Source organism: Musca domestica, unplaced genomic scaffold (genome assembly GCF_030504385.1).
Source record: "Musca domestica strain aabys unplaced genomic scaffold, Musca_domestica.polishedcontigs.V.1.1 201, whole genome shotgun sequence".
NCBI lineage: Eukaryota > Metazoa > Arthropoda > Insecta > Diptera > Muscidae > Musca > Musca domestica.
The window spans coordinates 780,817-803,757 of record NW_026712252.1 but is presented as its reverse complement, the minus strand read 5'-3'; the positions used below and the strand labels follow the sequence as shown (position 1 = coordinate 803,757).

Here is a 22,941-nt window from a genome sequence, read left to right as displayed (position 1 = left end):
TTGTTGATTAGTGGAGAACGATGGTAATGTTTACCAGGGGGTAAGGCAGGAAATACCTAGGTTTCGAAAAGAGCCACCAATCCTCATCAGTTCACTTGTTTTTTGTTTGGGATATCTTATCTTTAGAGTCTAGAGGAATATTCGGACCATCTACACAGATTTGCTTTCTTTTCTAAGTGTACTAAAAGTCAATGAACTTTCACTGTTTGAGATACTATTAGAGGTATACGAGAGTGTTTTTGTTTATATGCCGTTTGCTCTACAAAATGTATTAAGTCAGGTTTGAAAAAAATTGTTTCAAAAAAGGTATTGACTATTTTCTTATACACTGGAATGGGCAGGTAGACATTGATCGTCTGACACTGAATATCTATATACCCTTCAGCAGTGTACAGGTTGTAGGGGACCAATAAATAATAAATTCTTTTTTTTCGAAATCTATTGTAATCTGTGTTGGAACCCATTTTTCAATGAAGGCAAATTTGAAATGGCAGATTTCACAAAGCAGGATTCTTGTTCTATAAAAATATGAAATGAAAAATGTTTTCTTTATTATTTTTTTCATTTGACATTTCTTTCCTTTATAACAATTTTAATTTCATATTTTCATAGAACAAGAATTGAGGCCCATGTCTTTTGGAAAGAGGTTGCCTTGAATTGTTTGCACCATGGGTTGTCGAGGACCCATGAAAAAATTTATTTTTTTCTAATTTTTTCATATTACACTTTGAATGTATATCGAAAAACTTTTATGGTGTCGAATTCATAAAAGTATTTACAAAATGTGTCCCTTCTACATAGATTATATTTAAGTACGGAATTGTCTTCGTTCTCACTTAGAACGGCTCATAAAAGAGTAATATATTTAACCCATTTTTCGTGAGTTTCCAAATAAACATCAACATAGGTGGGCTCAAATGTTATGTTTGTGGTTCTCCCTCGTTTGTTTATACACACATACATAAATCCCATTAAATTTTCAAACATTAGCTTATTTTTTTTCGGTGTCCACAGTAAAATCTGGATAAATTGTACACCAATAATTCCAAATTATATAATTTTTTTATTACCACTTCATTTCTATTTTTACTTTACCGAAATCAAAAGAAACCCTTGTTAATTTTCCAAAATTGCTAAGTCATCATTAATCACTAGAGAATTATTGAGATTGTACTGTACAAAATTCACTCAGCTGATTAGTTGACACACGACCTGCTCATTTTTTGTGTTGAAGAGTAGAATAAAATGTTAATTTATTCTCATTTCAATTTAACCGACTGACTCAGTATAACAAAATCTCTTCGTGTGACAACAACTACGCTACCAACAAGGCCCGCAATGAGTTTATACAACGAAGACGAATTAACAGCTCCCGAATGGATAGATCGGGATTTTATACAAATGGTTTTGGCCAAATACGAAAAAGTTGCTGATGTCGAGGTAAGTTTGAAAATAATTCTGTACACCAATTCTTTTTTAATTCGAAAGTGACATTTTAAATGTTTTTGTGAGAGAAAGCCTATAGAGTTTTTGGAGAAGAGTAAAATTAAAACGGTGGGAGAAAGCTTTAGTTATATCCCGAAATCGTTGAAAATATATATTAGAGCTTTATCCAAATCTGAACCGAACTTGATAAAATTTGACAGAGGCAGTTTTGAGCTCCATAAGTTGTCTGGTATTAAATATCATTCTTGTGGAGTGTATATTCCGAATGTGAGGGACTTAAAACCCAAATCGGATGATTCATATGTATGAGAGCTACAACTATATCTGAACCGATTTTCTATTTGATGTACTTATTTCTAGACTGAATTCGGTCGGATGTGCCAAAATTCAGGTCATTTGGACTGATATTGGCCATTTTGTTGCAAAATTAAACCGAAGTCGGTTAAAGATATATCGAAATGTTATCCTATTTTCACCAATATTAATAGGGTTCGTCCTTGGGCCAAACAAATATTTTTTGGAGAAGATCATCTCAATCGGATAATAAATCCAACCTGCATTTTATTGCAAATATTTGTGCGTGAGTGAGAAAATTCTCTCTAATTCCATACTCTTACAATTTTTGATCGGCCAAACCTAACTTTTTTTGATTATTTTATTATTTTTTTCTAAATAATAATAAAAAAAATTTTACTTTCATTTCATTTTAGATTATTAGCTATGACATGAGTCCGGCCTGCATGAAGGGTGACCATTATGCCAGTATTATGTTTCGCTGCAAGGTGGAATATCGTTTGGGCGACAGTATTGTGAAGAGATCGCTGATTATGAAAACTCTGCCGGTGGAAGAGGATAGCAAAAAACGAGAATTTCTAATGAATTCAAAACTATTCGAGACGGAAATTAAAATGTATTCCGAAACACTACCGAAATTTGAGAAAATCTTGGCAGAAAGTGGAGAGCCCACCAAATTATCCGCTGGGTAAGATGAACTGTTTATTTTTACATTCTTTCATTGCCTTAGGAAGTTTTTATACAAAACATGCTGCATACTTTTAGGCTACTAATATTTTAATGATAATCTTACATTTTTATTTTCATTTTCAGTCTATTCTACCACGCCCTGCAGCCCCACAAAATCCTTATTATGGAAGATCTTTGTGAGTTGGGTTATAGTACAGTACGTGCCCGATATTTAACCGAAGATGAACTTAAGGTGGTCTATACCAAATTGGCCAAACTGCATGCTGTCTCTTATATGTTGGGCCAAAGCGATGAGGAGCACGAATCGGTGGCCCAATATCAAGATGGATTTTTGGCAACTAGTTTACCAGTGGTCAAAGACATGATGACAAGTGGCATGAAGAGTTTCCTGAAATTGCTCTCATCCCGCCAAGAGTTTGCCATTTATGTTGACAAGGTACGCGTGATATCAGAAGAAATGCAACAGTCCTGCAAATATCTTTTCAATGCCTATAAATTGAATGGCAATAAGGGGGATGTTTTCGTTTTAAATCATGGAGATTTCCATATGAGAAATATGATGTTTAAAATCAATTCGGAGGAAAGTGTGAAAGATATGCTCATGGTGGATTATCAGATAAGTTGTTATGCTCCCTCGTGTATTGACTTGATTTATTCACAATTTATGATAATGAGTCCCACGATGAGACTGCAGCGGCGTCATGCAATGATGCGTTATTATTTCACGGAATTTTTAAGGATTTTGAAGAAACTGAATTTCGAAGGAGATTTGCCGAAGTATTCTCTGTTTCAACAGTCTACACTGAAGTATAGGCATTTTGGTAAGGATTATTTATGGAATTAAAAAATATATAATTATTATCTAATTTAATCTAATTTAATTTTTTTCAGCCATTTATTGCCTGGGAGTATTTCTACCCTTGGTCTTGGGCTTCTTAACCAAAACTGCTGAGGAACTGAAGGATGTCAATGCCGCTGAGGTGTCAGAAAATCCCGATTCCAATTCCCATTTGTATTATACTCCTGAATTTATTGCGGAAGTCGAAAACTTTATGCCTTTGCTATTGGATGAGGGTTATTTGGATTAGTCTACAAAAATGTTTATCTAGTGTATTTATAAGATTTAAGGTGGAGGGCTTTAAGAAAATTGTAAAAATTATTTGGTTTAGAAATTCTATTTTCAAAACGTATTTTTGAAATTTATTTTTATAATCCGCTATTGAAAGTCACAAAAAATATATTAAAATGCCCTAAAGGTACTGGGAATATAACATGTGATTTCTCAAATAAGCATGTTGCATACTTTTAGGCGGCAAGTTGTGAAAATGCTTTATTATAATTTGAATTTCAACAACAAAAACTACCTCATAAATGTACATTAAAATATATTATAATAACTTACACAAATAAATTACACTATGCAACACAAAAATTAATTACCGAGCACTATCAGAAATGCTGTTTTACTGTGAAATTATAAAAAATGCAGGAAGTTTGGAAAAAGTACAAAATTTGTCGAAAATAACATAGGGTTTTAAACAACAAAAAACTGATGATATTTTTTATGGTAAATATTGAGTATACAAATTTCTTTTGTTCAGAGACTGACAATGAAATTTGATCTAGAATATTTCGTCCTTTGACACTTTTCCCAAACAATGAAGCATAAGGGGAGATTTTGGCTTAGAAGGGAAAAGTGTCAAATTGGCAGCAAAAAACGTAAACACATAATTTTCACTTGTAATATACAAATTTCGAATGTAATTATTTTAAAAATTATTATACCCAGATGTATGGTTTATTTTGAAATTTGTAGTGAAATTTTAAGTAGAATATTTCTTCCTTTGGTACTTTCTGCTTAAAATGAAGTTTTATGTTACTTTTATGCATTAAATCGGAAAAACGCCGAGGAAAATTGTTTGAAAAATATGATACATTTTCGAGTTTTTTTTTTGGCAACATTGATACAATTTTTTTCTGGATATATAATGGAAATAAAGATTTCTCCTCTTTGATAACTTATAGTGAAATTTGATGAAGAATATTTTTGTCTTTAACATCATCCTTCTAAAATGGTGTTTTGTAGGAGATTTTTTGCATAAATTCACATGAAGTACATCTTTAATCCGAAAATGTGTTTTTAATTCTTTTTGAATTCCTGGTATTTTTGTAAGACTTAGACCTTTGATGTCTTCTTGGACCTATAGTAGAATTTCATGAAAAATAATTTTGTAGAATATTTTGACTTTCTACGATACCGATTAAAGGGAGTTTTTAAACATTTTTTTGAAATAAAGAACCAAAAAAACCCTTTCGTGACTCGGTTGTGGGTTAAAATGTTTGATTAAAATAATCCTCGTATTGTTGTAAGTAATATTGCCAAGGGCACTATATAACTAAAATTAAAGGATTCCATGAAATCTTTGTGATAGAAGACCGTTTTCAAGCCTTCAATACACCGTGGAAGGCCTTATTTGGCCATAATTTCAATTAAAACAATTTTTTGGGTCTCTTGTGGATAAACTATCCTTTCTGGTCTTCTATAGAAAGACTCTCCTTGTTGGAATCTCTGTGGATAAATTATGTGTTTCAAGTCCTCAGGAAATAAAATCATGCAAAAAAGCTGTAAGTTCGGCCAAGCCGAACTTTGAAAACCCTCCACAATTTTGCAATTCTCAAAAACAATAAAATTCGTTAAAAATTCTGTTAAAATCTTAAAAATACCGAATGTTGCTGTTATATTAGGGTCTATACGACAACTTGGACCTGCATAGGTAACTTTTGTCATAAGCCATTACAATATTCAAATGCGAAACTTAAAAAAAATCGGTGAATAATGTAGCTAAAATCGTCAAAATACCGAATATCGGGTGGTACTGATATAGGGGGATTTTCGAAAACGTGGACCTGTACAAACAATTTTGAGTCATAGGCTGTAGTATCCATTACGAACTTCAAATACCAAATTTGAAACATTACCGGTGAATAATGTCGCTTAAATCATCAAAATTCCGAATATCGGGAGGTATTGTTATGTGGGAGTTATACGAAGACGTGGATCTGTGCAGACAATATTTTGTCATAGGCTGTAGTATCTATTACGAACTTCAAATATCAAATTTGAAACAAATCCAGTGAATAATGTCGCTAAAATCATCAAAATATCGAATATTGGGAGGTACCGTTATATGGAGGCTATACGAAGACGTGGACCTACACGTCCCATTTTCAATACCAAAAGTCCTGCAGACGTAATATACATTTGAGTAAAATTTTATCAATCTACTTTAATTCGTTCGGAAGTTAGAGTGATTTTCAAAGATAGACGGACAGACAGTCGAACATCGACATAGAATTTTATGCTGATCTAGAATACATATACTTTGTGGAGTCTAAAATGTAAATAATAATAATAATAATAATAATAATAATAATAATAATAATAATAATAATAATAATAATATATAATAATAATATAATAATAATAATAATAATAATAATAATAATAATAATAATAATAATAATAATAATAATAATAATAATAATAATAATAATAATAATATAATAATAATAATAATAATAATAATAATAATAATAATAATAATAATAATAATAATAATAATAATAATAATAATAATAATAATAATAATAATAATAATAATAATAATAATAATAATAATAATAATAATAATAATAATAATAATAATAATAATATAATAATAATAATAATAATAATAATAATAATAATAATAATAATAATAATAATAATAATAATAATAATAATAATATAATAATAATAATAATAATAATAATAATAATAATAATAATAATAATAATAATAATAATAATAATAATAATAATAATAATAATAATATAATAATAATAATAATAATAATAATAATAATAATAATAATAATAATAATAATAATAATAATAATAATAATAATATAATAATAATAATAATAATAATAATAATAATAATAATAATAATAATAATAATAATAATATACCCTCCATACTATGGTGGAGGGTATAAAAATATGTAAAATACTGACTTAACCCATTTTTACTTGGAGCGATCTATGCAAAGAAAACTTAACAGATCTAAACAAATCAAATGCTTTACCCCTTCGTTCGTGAGGTGGGAGAATAAAAATTTAATTTAAATGTAAACGCTATTGTCACCGATCGTTGTGTCGTTCTGTCGTTGGAAGTCACACACATACACACAAAGTTCTTTATCAAAATTGATAACTATTTGCTTTTCTCTTCAACCAACTGACTGGCACACGACTAGTTAGCTAGACGCCGGAATAGAATTTTATATTAGTTTTATTTTCAAATTACGCTTCAGTGTAACAACATCTCTTTCGATTTCGTGTGACTGCGCCAAGAATAAAAAAAAACAACAACCATGAGTTTATTCAACGAAGATGAATTGACAGCTCCAGCCTGGATAAATCAAGATTTTATAAAAATGGTTTTGGCAAAATATGAGAATGTTGCCGATGTTGAGGTGAGTTTTGGAGATGGGGTGGAATTTCAAGGAGATCAATCAAAAAAATATCTTTTGGTGAAATTAAAAAAATAATTAAAAAAAGATTAAAAAAAATATTTTTAGAACAGTTTTATTATTGTCCTGTTTCCTGAATCTGCAAGAATCTACCAGTTTTGCAATTTTCTCTTCGATATCAAAAAGGAAAAATCGGCTATTTCGTAAAAATTCTTCCAGTTTTTTTTTATATATTTTTAAATATATTTTAAATAATCTTTCATTTTATAACAATTTTCTTCCTTTATTTTTCAGATCATCAACTACGACATAAGTCCGGCCAGCATGAAGGGTGATCACTATGCCAGCATTATGTTTCGTTGCAAAGTGGAATATCGTCTGGGCGACAACATTGTCAAGAGGTCGCTGATCATGAAAACTCTGCCGGTGGAAGAGGATAGCAAAAAACGAGAATTTCTAATGGATTCCAAACTATTTGAGACGGAAATTAAAATGTATTCCGAAACATTGCCGAAATTTGAGAAAATCTTGGCCGAGTGTGGTGAGCCAACCAAGTTATCAGCTGGGTAAGATAATGATTATGATGTTAATAATAGTTCGTTGTTATTGTGTAGTTTCAAGTGGCTCAGATAAAGTTATTGAATGGGGGGTGTTTTCCATATCAAATTTCGTGACAATGACAAGGGCTTTTATTTAAAAACAAATGAGTAGACAAACAGTGGTGCATACTTTTAGGCAACAACTGTTGAAATCAAGCTGAGGCTATAAATAACTAGTGCTTACATTTTGGCAACCGTATCCTATCCTCAGATACCAAAAATGACCTTAATATCAAATTTCAAGATTTGAGCTCTGCAAATTTTCCCCATTACCAAATTAAGTACCCTTGAGTACAATTATAGTGCGCATATGCAAAACCAGCTTTTTCTTTCTCAACCACAGACACAAACGGAGACATCCATATTTAATTTCAGGATTTAAGCTCTATCCCTTCGTCATATACAAATTTTAATAATTTTCGTACTATTATAATACACACTTCCGAAACCATATTCATATCTCAATCCCAGATACCAAGAGAGTCCTCAATATCAAATTTCGGGATTCCAGGTTAATTCCTTCACCCAATACCTAATTTAGTACCACTTAGTACTTTTCGTAAAATTATAGCATACTTTTCCAAAACCACCTCTATTCCTTAACCTAATACCAAATTTAGTACCACTTAGTACTTTTCGTACAATTACAGAACACATTTCCGAAACCATCTCCATATCTCAATCGCAGATACCAAAACAGACCTTAATATCAATTTTCTAGGTTCGAGCTCAATCCCTTCACAAAATACCCAATTAAGTACCACTTAGTACTTTTCGTACAATTATAGTACACATTTCCAAAACTACCTCCATATCTTAACAATAGGCGCCAATAATTTCAACACCAAATTTAGTACTATTTAGTACTTTTCGTAACTTCTTAGTACTCATTTGCAAACCGTACCACATCTCAATCCTACACACCAACAGATATCGTAATATAAAATTTGACGGTTTCAGCTCAAATTTACCAAATTTGGTACTAGTACCAGATTTAGAACTATTTAGTACTTTTCGTACAAATATAGGATATATTTCCAAACCACCGCCAAATTTCAAACACAGATACCATAAGTTTTCTAATTATCAAATTTCAAAATTGTTCCTCTATCCCTTCAATCAATACCAAATTTAGTACCATTTATACATTTCATATTACATATTTCCGGAAACGCCTTCATATGTCCAGGCTACACAATAGGCGCCAACAATTTCAACACCAAATTTAGTACTATTTAGTACTTTTCGTAACTTCTTAGTACTCATTTGCAAACCGTACCACATCTCAATCCTACACACCAACAGATATCGTAATATAAAATTTGACGGTTTCAGCTCAAATTTACCAAATTTGGTACTAGTACCAGATTTAGAACTATTTAGTACTTTTCGTACAAATATAGGATATATTTCCAAACCACCGCCAAATTTCAAACACAGATACCATAAGTTTTCTAATTATCAAATTTCAAAATTGTTCCTCTATCCCTTCAATCAATACCAAATTTAGTACCATTTAGTGCTTTTCGTACAATTATAGTACATGTTTCCGGAAACGCCTTCATATGTCCAGGCTACACATGAACAGCGACCCTAATAGCAAATTTCAGATTTCAAACACTATATGTTCTCTCAATACAAAATTGTACCAAATATAGTACTATTTATTACTCTTTGTGTACTTGTAGTACACTTTTCCAAAACCACCTCTATATCAGAAACCTACCACCCACAGGGATTCCAATACGAAAATTTCGAAATTTGAGCTTCATCCGTTCACCCTAAACCAAACTGTTCCAAATTTAGTACCATTTAGTACAGTGTGCACAATTAGTACCCATTTCCAAAATCCACTTTCATATATCAAACTTACTTGATTCTCATACTGAAGTCCCTGATTTTAGCTCTATCCGTTCTTATAGTACCAAATGGTACCATTTTAGAAGTTTAATACAATTTTAGAACTTTTCGTAACCTTGAAGTTCGAATTTTGAAAAACCCTTTGGTACATATATCCTGCACTCCGTCAGTGACTCTCATTCCAAATATCAGAATTTTAGCTTATTCCGTTTGTCCAATTCGAAGAATTCAATTTTTAGTAAATTTTAGTACTTTTCGTACCCTTTTAGTACGAATTTCCAAAAGATTCTTAATTTAGTGTTTTCGTCTAGGCGTTGATTCTGGATGAGTCAGTCAGTTATTTCAAAACTCTTGGAATTCAAAGTTCCAAAGCGTTCCTTTTAAATTGTCGGAATTTCTAAGAAGCGCCTAAAACTATGCTTCAAAAATGCATTAATCAATAAGTACTTTTCATATGACCTTAACATTATGTCTAATCATGTGATTCAAAATCATTTTCATTTTCAGTTTATTCTATCATGCCCTGCAGCCCCATAAAATCCTGATTATGGAAGATTTGTGTGAGCTTGGTTTCAATACTTTGCGTGGCCGCTACCTAACCGAAGATGAACTTAAGGTGGTCTATACAAAATTGGCCAAACTGCATGCCGTCTCCTATATGTTGGGTCAAGGTGAGGAACACGAATCGGTGGCCCAATATCAGGATGGCTTCATGTCAATCAGTTTGCCAATGATGAAAGATATGATGTCGTATGGCATGAAACATTTCTTGGATGTACTGGAATCGCGCGAAGAATTCGCCATCTATGTGGATAAGGTTAAGGTAATATTCAATGAATTGGAAGAGGCATGTAAGGATCTCTTTAATTCCTATAAAACGAATGGCAATAAGGGAGATATCTTCGTATTAAATCATGGCGATTTCCATATGAGAAATATGATGTTTAAATTGAATTCCGAGGAAAGTGTAGAGGATGTAATGATGGTCGATTATCAGATAAGTTGTTATGCTCCGTCTTGCATTGATTTGATCTATTCGCAATTTATGTTGATGAGTCCTGAGCTGAGAATGCGACGTCACAGTTTGATACGTTTTTATTTTACGGAATTTTTAAGGATTCTGAAGAAACTCGATTTCGAAGGGAAACTGCCGAAATATTCACAATTCCAGCAGTCGACCCTGAAATATCGGCATTTTGGTAAGAGGACACTATCCTCTATTCTTTGGAAATTAATTTTAAAAAATTATATATTTTTTATATTGTTCCTCTTTTTAGTTATGTACACTGAGGGAAAAATCCCGTTGCGAAATCAAGCACGTATGTTGTCATTTTCGCAACGACCCGTTGTTATATTTTTCAACAACGGCTGTTGGTGAATTGTGCACGAACGTGCTCAAATTGACACCGAGACGTGGTCAACTTTCGGTACCAACAACAGCCGTGCTTAATTTGTCCATTTGTAATATTGGTAATTGCAGCCGATTACACACGAGTAAAAAATGACAACGGTGGTGCATGATTCACACACGGTCGTTGTCAATATGACACCGGTCGTGTATGAATTATGCACCACCACCTGCATAATGATGCACCACCGTTGTTACTTTGTACACCGACGTGCATGAATCGTACACGATCGTTGCCATTTTAGCAACTACCGTGTATGAATCATGCACCACCGTTGTCATTTTTTTTACTCGTGTGCAATCGGCTGCATATTTACCATTTTTTCCGTGTTATTGAAAGAGAAAGGACGCATTGTGCAAAAAATTTATTGAAAATGAATAATAATTCGCAGCAGTCAAGATGCGGAAAACAATGAGGACGATTATATGTTAAGGGAGTTCTTAAAAGGAATAAATATGGAGTCGCTTTTTGAACAATTAAAAGGTAAGTAAATAAAAATGAATTTTTCAGTTAATCAGTGTAATTAACAAAGAATTTTCTTTTTTGTTCTTTTAGCATCACATGTAACATTTCGCAGCTTGCAGTACTTGAAAAAAGAAGATTTAAAGGAAGCAGTGCCACCATTGGGACTGCGTGTTGAATTCAGAGAAAAGCTCTTTGCTTGGAAAAAACGAAAGGTACGTATTATTTGTTTTACAGAGTTGAACTCAGTATTAATATTGTCATAACAATAGCTCGGGATTGATGACGAAACTATGTCAGTTCCATCTAAAATAGGTGAATGGTGGAAACGCAACGAGACACCTGCAAGTACTCCTGGTACTCCCGACACTACAGGTTCGAACTGCTCAAAAGCCAAAGGAATTTTGTCAGAGGTAAGGTAAGAGTAATATTTGTGTAAGCATAGTTAATGTAGTTTTTTTATTTAATATAGGATCTAACGGAATTGTTAACACATACCTCGAAGGGGAAACTAGCGCTTGAATGTAGTAGCGTTAATAAGAAATTAAGTGACGAGCAAAGAGATGATATAATTAATATAATTATTGAAGATATTTTAACCAACAATGTTACTCTTTACACTCAAGACTATATGCGCATATTGGATGAAATTTGTTCCGTTTTTCCTCTTGAAAACGAAATGAGGGTAAGATTAACAATATAAACAACGTATCTGATTATGTAGTTTCTTAACTTATAATATGTCTTTATTTTTAGGATTATTATTACATTTCAAGAAAAGGAAAGAACAACGCAAGCGGAAAACTTTATGCCAAGTATAGAAACAAGAAGTCCAAAAGAATAAAGCTTTTGATTTCCGAGCCTAGCACAAGCAAAGCAGCAACTCACACATCTCCTAATTTTTGTAACAAAGATGTTCCCGAAATTGATGAATCAGTTGAAAATTCATTGAAAGCTTCCTTACTAAGAGAATGTAATGATTGGGGATCGATCTGCGAAAAATGGAAAAGATCTTTTAACATACGGCAAAGAGATATAAAAAATTTAAGTAGCCATACATTTCTCCTTGAATGGACGAAGTTGTCCGATGCAAGAGCTTCAGAATTGGTAAGTAGCCATGAGCTATTTATTTGTATATGGATACTAATGTTTCGTTTTAGGTCAACATTGATTTCGATATTATGTATCCACAGAAAGGCAATCTTCTACTTTCTAAATGGGACCAATTTAAGAAAAAAATTTACAATTATTATGGGAAAAATATTCATAACGAACATTGCAAACAACTCTTCGCAAATGTTTTGACGGCAAGCAGCATAGGTAAATTTTAATTCCTGATTTATCATAAACATTAAAAGTAATATTTATTTTATATTTCGGTTGCAGATGCTCAAGATTATATATACGCAATACTGTTGAATTCAGTTTTACCATCACCTGCTAGGTTTAAATGTGGAAACGGTAAATTACGAAAAAAAGTAACAATAGCTGATTCGCAGGAAAGTTTCGTACTGCGACTACCGACAATTAACGATTATAAAAGGCAAATTGATACAGTCACTGAAAAGTATTACAATGCTGGATTAACTATACAGCCATTTATAATTGTGGAGGGTTTGTCCGATTTCAATATAAAAGGTTTTTATGTTTTTTTTAACCACAATTTGTTAAAATTTCAATCGTTCCTCGAATGTTTAGATACATGTTTTAAAATTTTTCATGCACTTTCTTTAAAATATCCAAATGCCTGCCAAATTCCATGGATTTTTATCCAAAAATATTTTTATGAAATTAATACTGTATATGATATAAAATCAGTTAATTTGACTTCACTTATTAATTTCTGCAACAATAATTAAAGTACAATTCAAAATGTATATTTGCTTTCGTTGCCGTAAGCATTTTGATAAGGCAAATCTTTTAATAGCTCATTTGAAAACAGACCATTTAATGTCCACTAAATTTTTAAAAGTACAATGCGTTCAGGACAACTGTAAGCAAACATTTACAAAATTTACGTCATTCAGAATTCATTTAGAAAAACTTCACAAGAATCACACAAAAGCTCCACCAATGGTTAAAGCCATTAATGTGCCAGTTGAAATGTCATCATCAAAAGAAAATGATTATACAAACAGTGAAACTGTTATTAACAACAATACAATAGAAAAGGATTTAAATGTTTTGAAAAAGAAAACCTTATATCTGTCTTTACAATTACATGGTCAAAGCTATATGCCTAGAAATCATGTTATAGAAATACAACATTCTGTTTCAATTCTGCTTTCATCCATTTCATGTACAATTGAAAAATATATAACTGATCATCCAAATTATGAAGACTTAAGGTACTTACTAAACTTTTGTAAAAATCCTTTCGAAGAAACTAGAACGGAATATAGACTTTTAAAAATTTTAAAAGAACTAAACTTTTATGATGATCCAAAGGTTTATGTAATTAGCAATCAAGTCTCGGAAATTGTTATCAGCGGAAATCCCAGTTTAGGTCCAAAGTTATCCAATATTTATATAATGCCACTGAAATTCATGATAAGTGCCCTTTTTAAAATTCCAAATCTCTTAGATTTGACATTAGAAAACTCCAAAAAATTCCTAAATTCACCTGTTTTACAAAATTTAAATATAATAATATTATTACAAATAATCGATTTACTTTTAAGACCAAGTTATATAGAAGACGATTTAATAAAATTGGAAGAATTAATTAGAGATCACCATTCACTTTATATAACATTATACGGTTCGTTAAAACCGAAACACCACTTTCTTGTCCACTATCCCACAGCTATCCGAAAATGTGGTCCCCTTAAATATCTCTGGAGCATGAGATTCGAAGCTAAACACAAGGAAGCAAAAGCCTATTTAGGAAATACTACATCAAGAGTAAATCCCTGTCGTTCATTATCTATTAAGTCTGGATTGAAATTTTCCAATTTTTTATTAAAACACGAAGATAACTTAGAACCAAATGTTATCATTAATACGCATACCATCGAAGATTTGGCAAAAGAGGAATATTGTTACAAAAAAAGTAAGCCAGTTTTAAATTACCAAAATTGCAAAGTGTCTGATGACATTTTTTTTAAGGGAACTAGGTATAAAAAAAACTATTATTTAGCAACAAATAATGCCGCAATTGAACTTTTCAAAATTAAACATTTAATAATTGAAAATGAAAATGTTTACATTTTATGTAACCAAGTAAAAGTTAAAAACTTTGATTACCATTTACAATCGTATGAAGTTGGTTCTCTGAATGAGGATACAATTTTTTTAATACCAATTTTAGATTTTATTACTTACCCATTTCACTTATATCCTATGAATAATGGAAAAGTTTATTTCAGATTTAAGTTAATTTAATTTGTTTCTATACATTGAATATATGTAATTCGAATTGTTTTGTTAAATCAAATATGTATTTATATTGAATTTATGTAATTGGTTTCGTTCAATAAAATACTTTTCAAAAAATGTCGTTTCTTCTACTAAGGGTATAAAATGGAAAAGGAACGGATATCAAAAAATGACCACCATTGATTTCAATCTGACAACGGGCGTTGACAATCCGACAACGGAGCGTTGACAATCTGACAACGAAGCGTTGACGATCTGACAACGAAGCGTTGACAATCTGACAACGGGGCGTGCTCGAAATGACCACGTATGTGCTCATTTCATGCACATCTGTTGTTGAAATCGTTGCCAAAATCTCGGTGTCAAAATGACAACAGCGTGCTCATTTTGACACCAAACGTGGTTGATACACTATCATACACGGATGTGGTCATTTCATACACGGATGTTGTCATTTTTTCTCTGGGTGTACTGCATGGGAGTTTTGCTACCCCTGGTCTTGGGCTTTCTGGCAAAACCCGCCGAGGAATTAAAAGAAATCGACACCACAAAATTACCCGAAAATCCCGATATGAATGCCTATTTATATTTCTCACCTGAAGTGTTTGAAGAAATTCGCAACTTTATGCCGGTACTATTGAACGAGGGTTATCTGGATTAGTTCCTGTCACCCTGTTGCCATGTCATAGTGATAAGATATAGGTTGAAGTGTTTAAAATGGATTGAATAAAATGATAATTATTTTTTTGTCGTTAGTTTAATAGTCCTTGTTTTTCCAATGTTATATTTAACAATTATAAAAATAAATAAAAAATTGAATAATTTATTTGAATTTATTTAATTGTTTTAATAGTAGTCTGTTAACAAAAAAAAAAAAAAAAACAGTAAAGAAAAGGTCAAAGAGGGGTGGGGCCGACTCAATGATACCCTATACCATTTAGTAGTTCTACCGTAACAAAGAAGTTTATATTGGGAATTTATGTGAAGAAGATCAAACCAACTATGAACCAAATAACATTGATGTATAGTGCATGATATGACTTCGATAAGGATTATTTAAAATAATATTTATTAGAGCACCGGACCGAGTTTAACCAAATAGTAAAATTCAATTGAATATGAAAAAATTTATTCAATTTGGGCTGATATTAAAATACAGGGTGAAATGAAAAACCCACTTAAGACTGCTGCCATTTCTAATCCACTCGTCCGACAGTTGTTAAAATTATTCCAGTGAAAGTTCATTGTATTGTTTACAAGCGTACAAAAGCATGTTGGTGAGAATTTTCCAAAAAAAAAAATGTTAATTGTGATGGAATTCAAGCGTGATATTGTGATTTCTTTATATTTGGCTGGAAAACCAAAAGTGGCTATCGTTAGAGCACTCCAGCATTTAAATGTGAATAAATCTTTTGTGTCTCGTACAATCGCCCGTTACCGTGATACTAGTAGAGTAGCCCGACGTCGAGGAAGTGAACGGAAGAAAACGGCAACATCAGCAGAAATGGTTCGAAAAGTAAAGAATCGACTTGATCGAAACCCTCGTCGCGGTGGCCGAAAAATGGCTCGTGAGCTGAACATATCGCAATATTCCATTCGGCAAATATTGAAAAATCAGCTCGGGGTAAAGCCATTGAAATTCCAAAATTCCCAAAGTGCAAGAACTTACACCGCAACAGAAAGAAAATAGACTCAAAAGAGCTAAAAAGTTGCTTCGCATGGCCGAAAGTGGTGAATTTGCCGAATTTGGTTTTCTCCGATGAGAAAACATTCGTTGTCCAGCAGTTTGTAAAGAAACAAAATTATCGTATTTACTTGGCAAAGAGGTCAGCTGAAAATGTGCACCTTCGGTTGGCCACCAGAACTCAAGCACCGGCCATGATGATGGTGTGGGCCGCCATAACAGCCGATTGTCGCTCTCCGCTCGTATTAATCGACCGTGGCATCAGAATAAATGCCGAATATTATTGCGAAAATATTCTGGAGGTTGTATTAAAGCCTTGGGCACGCAGACATTGGACATTCCAACAGGACTTAACACCATCGCACTCAGTACGCACAACCCAAGAATGGTTGCAGAATGAGGTTCCTCGCTCCATTTCCAGCGCATAATGGCCACCAAAATCTCCGGATACCAATCCGTTGGATTATTGTGTCTGAAGTATTTTGGAAAGCAAGGTTGGCATTAAAAAATACCAAAGTGTCGATCACCTCAAGCAGGCGCATCGCCGGCAATGGGCCAAAATACCACAGAGCAACATTCGGGCAGCGTGTGACAGTTTCATTGGCCTTTTAAGGCCATAATTCGTGCCAAAGGTGACCAATTCGAACAAATCTAAACTTTTTCTAAAATTGATGCTATTTCCGACAGTTTATGCTTTCATTCAATAAAATTATATAGACTGAATTCGCTCGGATCTGCCAAAATTCCGGTCATTTGGAGTGATATAAGCCATTTGGTGCACAATTAACCCGAAATCGGTTAAAGTTATGTATGGAAGCTATCTCCTAATCTGATCCGATCTCGATAAAATTTGAGATGAAACATACATATGGGAGCTACAGCTATATCTGAACCGATGTTGATTTACAGATTTACTTACTTCTAGACTGAATCCGATGGGATGTACCAAAATTACGTCCATTTGGACTGATATTGGCCATTTGGTGCAGAATTAACCCGAAATCGGTTGAAGATACATATGGGAGCTATATACAAATTGGAACCGATTCTCACCAATTTCAATAGGGTTCGTCCTTGGGCCAAACAAATATTGTTTGGAAATTTTCATCTCAATTGGATAAAAAGATCCCACCTGCATTTTGTTCACAAAAATACATGGACAGACGGATGGACGGACTGACATGCATAAATCGACTCACTAAGTGATTCTAGGAGGATCCTCAAAAGTAACTATGGGTTTATCTCGCTTCCTTCTCCATGTTACATACAAATGCACAAAGTCGTAACACCCTTATAACATTATGTGGTGTAGGGTATAAAAATCGTTATAGGGTCCATAAAAATATGCTGCATAATTTTACATTATTTCCCTGAGGCCGACTTTAATGTAGTATTTATTGGTTCATGTTTTGGGTATTAAAAGTAATTCCCCAAAAAAATCTTTTTTGCCATACACAAAATCGAGAATGCGACTTATATTTTTGTGGTAGGAAAAAAATCACTTTAACAGGGAAACAACAAACATTTTATTAATAAAAAAAGCAGAGAGACAGAAACAAAAACAATCATTAACAATATAGTTTCATTTTGCAAGTCATCTTTCAATTTGGCACCAATAAAATTCTAAAAACAAAACGAATTTATTAACAATATTAAAATTATTGAAGCGTACAATTGAGCCGCTATGATTAAAAATGTACTAAGTCACAAAAGAAAAAATTATTTCAAGTTTAAAGAAAAAAATTAACAACAAAACCTACTGATGGTTAGGAATTGAATTTATCACGAGGAAAATTAAATTTATATTTCTTTAATATTTCATTATTTATGAATATTTAAAATTTTGAATTTTATGAATTTATTAAATTTTGTTGCCTTTGTTGAATCATTATTTCCTTTTTATATTTTTATTTCTCTTCTACTATCCAATACCTTTATGGGGAAATACATTTATTTAAAAAAATAAATAAATAAATAAAAAAATACAATTTTCGACTTGGATTATTTGTGTTCTTAACGCATCTTAAGTCACAACAAAAAATACTTTGTTCTAGGTTTGTTGTTTTTCATTCATTAATTACACAAATAGATGGCTGTAAGTGGATACTTACAAGGATGGTGATGATGATGTCGTCCAATTGTAGATTGAACTGCAAACCGTATTGTTATAGAAATTCCACAACTGCAATATTCACTCAATTTGTTTTAGAATTGTGATATTGATTCGGAAAACAATGCAAATTATTGTTGTTAATAATGAAAAATAATACGGTTACGTGTTTTAATATTTTCCGATAAAAAAATTGTCTATAAATAGCAGTAAAGTGTTTTGAAATTTTTAATATGTAATATTCAATTGTAGATAATGGTGTTGATTGGAAAATGAAAATAAATTGAGATCGAAATGTGGGAGGAAATTGAGGCGAGAAATATTGGAATTTAAAGCAAATAGAAAGGGATATAGGTACATATGCACCTCAACTTTTATAGCCACCAAAATTAGGTCATTAGAAAATTAACGTTTAGAACTCCGGAGAAAATGACGTTTAGATTCTCCACGAGGAAAGCCCGGAATGGGACATTTTGAAAATTCTTTAAAAAGTTCGCGGAGACAGCTCCTAATGAGGTCTCCAAAAATACATGAAAAATCCACATTGAGAACCCTGAATGAGGACTTCAAAAATTCTTTAAATATTCACATTTAGAGTCTTGAATCAGGGTTGTGGGTCCTGAATGAATTCTTCAAAAATTCTTAAAAAAAGATTTCTTAATGAGGTCTTTAAAAATCCTTAAAAAATCACAATTAGAGCTCTGAATGAGGTCTTTAAAATTGTTCTAAAAATTTAATTAGAGAGCCCTGATTGAGGTCTTCACAAATACCTTAAAAATCCACTTTAAGACCTCTGAATGAGGTCTTCGGGATTTTTAAAAAAACACGTTAAGAACAATGAGTGAGGTTCCCAAAAAATCCACGTTGAAAAATCAACGGAGAATTTACGTTTAGATTCTCCACGAGGAAAGCCCGGAATGAGACCTTTTAAAAATCCTCTAAAAAGTTCACGGAGACAGCTCCTAATGAGGTCTCCAAAAATGAATAAACAAATCCACATTGAGAACCCTGAATAAGGTTTTCAAAAATTCTTTAAATATTCACATTTAGAGTCTTGAATCAGGGTTGTGGGTCCTGAATGAATTCTTCTAAAATTCTTAAAAAAGATTTCTTAATGAGGTCTTTAAAAATCCTTAAAAAACACAATTAGAGCTTTGAATGAGGTCTTTAAATTTTGTTCTAAAAAATTTAATTAGAGAGCCCTGATTGAGGTCTTCACAAATACCTTAAAAATCCACTTTAAGACCTCTGAATGAGGTCTTCGGGATTTTTTAAAAAAACACGTTAAGAACAATGAGCGAGGTTCTCAAAAAATCAACGTTGAAAAATTAAAAAAAAAAAAACACGTTGAAAGCCTTAAATGCGATCTTTAAAAAGTCTTTAAAAAATTTACCGTTGAGAGCCCTGAAGGATGTCTTTAATTAAAAAAAAAAAACGATTTTAGTCCGTTTAGTTTTGAAAAATTATAAAAAATCTGTTTGAGAGCCCTAAATGACGTCTTCAAAACTTCTTGAAAAAATCCACGGTGATTGCTCTGAATGAGGTCTTCAAAAAGTGTTTGAGAAAAATAACATTTGGACGCCTAGGTGAGATCATAAAAATACTCTAAAAAATCCACGTTTAGAGCCCTGAAAAACGTCATTAAAAATCTATTTTTTTTCCTACAAAAGTTCTCTAAAAAATTCACGTTTTGGGCTTCGGATTAAGTCATTCAAATTTCTTTAAAAAAATCCAAGTTTGTGGCTTCGGATTAGGCCATTAAATTTGTTTTAAAAATCCTCGGTCTTTTAAAATTCTTTAAAAAATCCACGTTTGGGACTTCGAATTGGGTCATTAAAAATTCTTTAAAAAATCCACGTTTGGGACTTCGAATTGGGTCATTAAAAATTCTTCAAAAAATCCACGTTTGGGGTTTCGGAATAAGATTTTAAAAATTCTTTAAAGAATCCACATTTGGGGCTAAGGATTGGGTCATTAAAAATTCTTTAAAAAAATCCGCGATTTTGGGCTTCGGATAGGGTCTTTAAAATTCTTTAAAAAAATCCACGTTTGGGGCTTCGGATTAGGTCATTAAAAATTCTTTAAAAAATCCACGTTTGGGACATCGGATTAGGTCATTTTTTAACTTCATTTTTATATCTCCGGATGAAACAATCAAAAATTTTACATCGAAGCCTGAATAAAACTTCGTATGGCTTTAATTTAAAAACAGAAGCAAATTTTAATGAACCTACTAGAATATGAGGGAATCGAAAATTTCGTTAATTCTTTGAAAGATCCCCCCTCTTTTGTCATTGGAAAACTCACAAAAATACAATTGACGAAAAAAAGGAAAGTAATTTCACTTTTTTCCCCTTTGGAAATCATTAGAAAAATCGAAAGTTTTTCATTAATGCCATTGTTCTTGGCGACTAATTAATAAAATTAACAACTCATAGCCACTAACTGCAGCCGGCGGGTTTTGTTGTCTGTCACAAATAAACTTAAGAAAATGTTAACAAAACGTGTTCTGTTGAAAACATCATCAAGACAATTTGTTGACAAAATAGCCATAAACAGAAAGCCATTTGTCATGGCTACAGACTAGAGGTTTGTTAATCGGTCGGTCAGCAAGAGAATCAAATGCCGCCAGCATCAGCTCAAGCTTCATCATCAGCGGCAACGCCATGATGAACAACAAGATGGCAAGTCATGTTAAATGTCCACTTAGTCGCCTTTAACATACTGAATGTCTATTCGTCCGTCCGTCTGTCTGCCACACACTTAACACCCCAACTTATCAATAATGACGGCTAACATCGATCGATTTTGGGCATTTTGGTCGCCAAACCTGCCGCTATTGTAATTTGGCAAAGACCAGAAAAAACCCACTGCAAAAGAAAAAAGTATTTTATGCAGGTATTTCTTTTTAAGCAGCATGAAGTTGAGCATTTCAAGAGTCTTTCAAATCAGCTTGTAATTGCGTACAAAACAAAATACAAATTCGCAAAATGACCATAAATGTCCGGAAAAAAAATCATATTGGTCAAGTTGCTGTTATGTGATTTGAAATAAAAAAATTAAAAAAAAATAATGATGAAATGTCATTTAATCAAACTGCGTTCCTCTAACTGCAACTTAGAAGAACAAAAAACTTATGGAATCTCTAATAACTGAAATAGGCAAATTCAACTCAATTAAAATTCTAATAATGCTCGGGAATGTGATGTTAGAACTTGTTAGGGAAGTTGATATGGTGGAAACCAAATAAATTTTGCATTTTCAATTTGTGATTTTTTTTTGAATATTTGTTCGAAAGACTAATTGTGGCATTTATGAATATTTTTCGTAACTATTTTGAATATTTATTATTTTTTTTTAAATTTTTATGAGTTCTATTTAAGGGAAAACATGTACGGCTCTTGATAATTTCGTTAAAAATTCTATCAAAAATCCACTTTTAGGGCTCTGGATAAGATCGTTAAAAATTCATTAAAAAATCCACGTTTAGGGCTCTGGATAAGGTCGTTAAAAATTCTGTCAAAAATCCACTTTTAGGGCTCTGGAAAAGATCGTTAAAAATTCATTAAAAAATCCACGTTTAGGGCTCTGGATAAGGTCGTTAAAAATTCTGTCAAAAATCCACTTTTAGGGCTCTGGATAAGATCGTTAAAAATTCATTAAAAAATCCACTTTTAGGGCTCTGGATAAGATCGTTAAAAATTCATTAAAAAATCCACGTTTAGAGCTCTGGATAAGGTCGTTTAAAATTCTGTCAAAAATCCACTTTTAGGGCTCTGGATAAGGTGGTTAAAAATTCATTAAAAAATCCACGTTTAGGGATCTGGAAAAGGTCGTTAAAAATTCTTTAAAAAATCCAAGTTTAGGGCTCTGGATAAGATCGTTAAAAATTCATTAAAAAATCCACGTTTAGGGCTCTGGATAAGGTCGTTAAAAATTCTTTAAGAAATCCACGTTTTGGGCCCTGGATAAGATCGTTAAAAATTCTTTAAGAAATCCACGTTTTGCGCTCTGGATAAGATCGTTCAAAATTCTTTTAAAAATCCACGTTTAGAGCTCTGGATAAGGTCGTTAAAAATTCTATAAAAAATCCACGTTTAGGGCTCTGGATAAGATCGTTAAAAATTCATTAAAAAATCCACGTTTAGGGCTCTGGATAAGGTCGTTAAAAATTCTTTAAGAAATCCACGTTTAGGGCTCTGGATGAGATTGTTAAAATTCTTTCAAAAATCCACGTTTAGGGCTCTGGATAAGGTCGTTAAGAGTTCTTTAAAAATCCTCGTTTGGGGCTTCGGATTAGGTCGTTAAAAATTCTTTAAAAAATCAACGTTTAGGGCTCTGAATAAGGTCGTTAAAAATTCTTTAAAAATTCACGATTGGAGCCATGGATAAGGTCCTTAAAAAATCCCCGTTTAGAGCCATGATTAAGCTCGTTAAAAATTCTTTTAAAAATCCACGTTTGGGGCTCTGGATAAGGTCGTTAAAAATTCTTTAAA

General features: G+C 32.2%; 2 protein-coding genes across 2 annotated transcripts; both read left to right on the top strand.

The window, feature by feature from the left end:
- The first annotated feature begins 1,268 nt into the window (after positions 1-1,268).
- LOC131802390 (uncharacterized) lies at positions 1,269-3,795 on the top strand. The gene is made up of 4 exons (XM_059122584.1): positions 1,269-1,440; positions 2,157-2,428; positions 2,554-3,251; positions 3,322-3,795. The coding sequence occupies exons 1-4, from the start codon at positions 1,339-1,341 to the stop codon at positions 3,516-3,518; spliced, it is 1,269 nt and encodes a 422-aa protein (XP_058978567.1). The 5' UTR covers positions 1,269-1,338; the 3' UTR covers positions 3,519-3,795.
- Positions 3,796-6,779: 2,984 nt separating this feature from the next.
- On the top strand, positions 6,780-10,692 carry LOC105261686 (uncharacterized). The gene is made up of 4 exons (XM_059122592.1): positions 6,780-6,946; positions 7,238-7,509; positions 9,910-10,623; positions 10,680-10,692. The coding sequence occupies exons 1-4, from the start codon at positions 6,845-6,847 to the stop codon at positions 10,690-10,692; spliced, it is 1,101 nt and encodes a 366-aa protein (XP_058978575.1). The 5' UTR covers positions 6,780-6,844.
- The last annotated feature ends 12,249 nt before the right edge of the window (positions 10,693-22,941 follow it).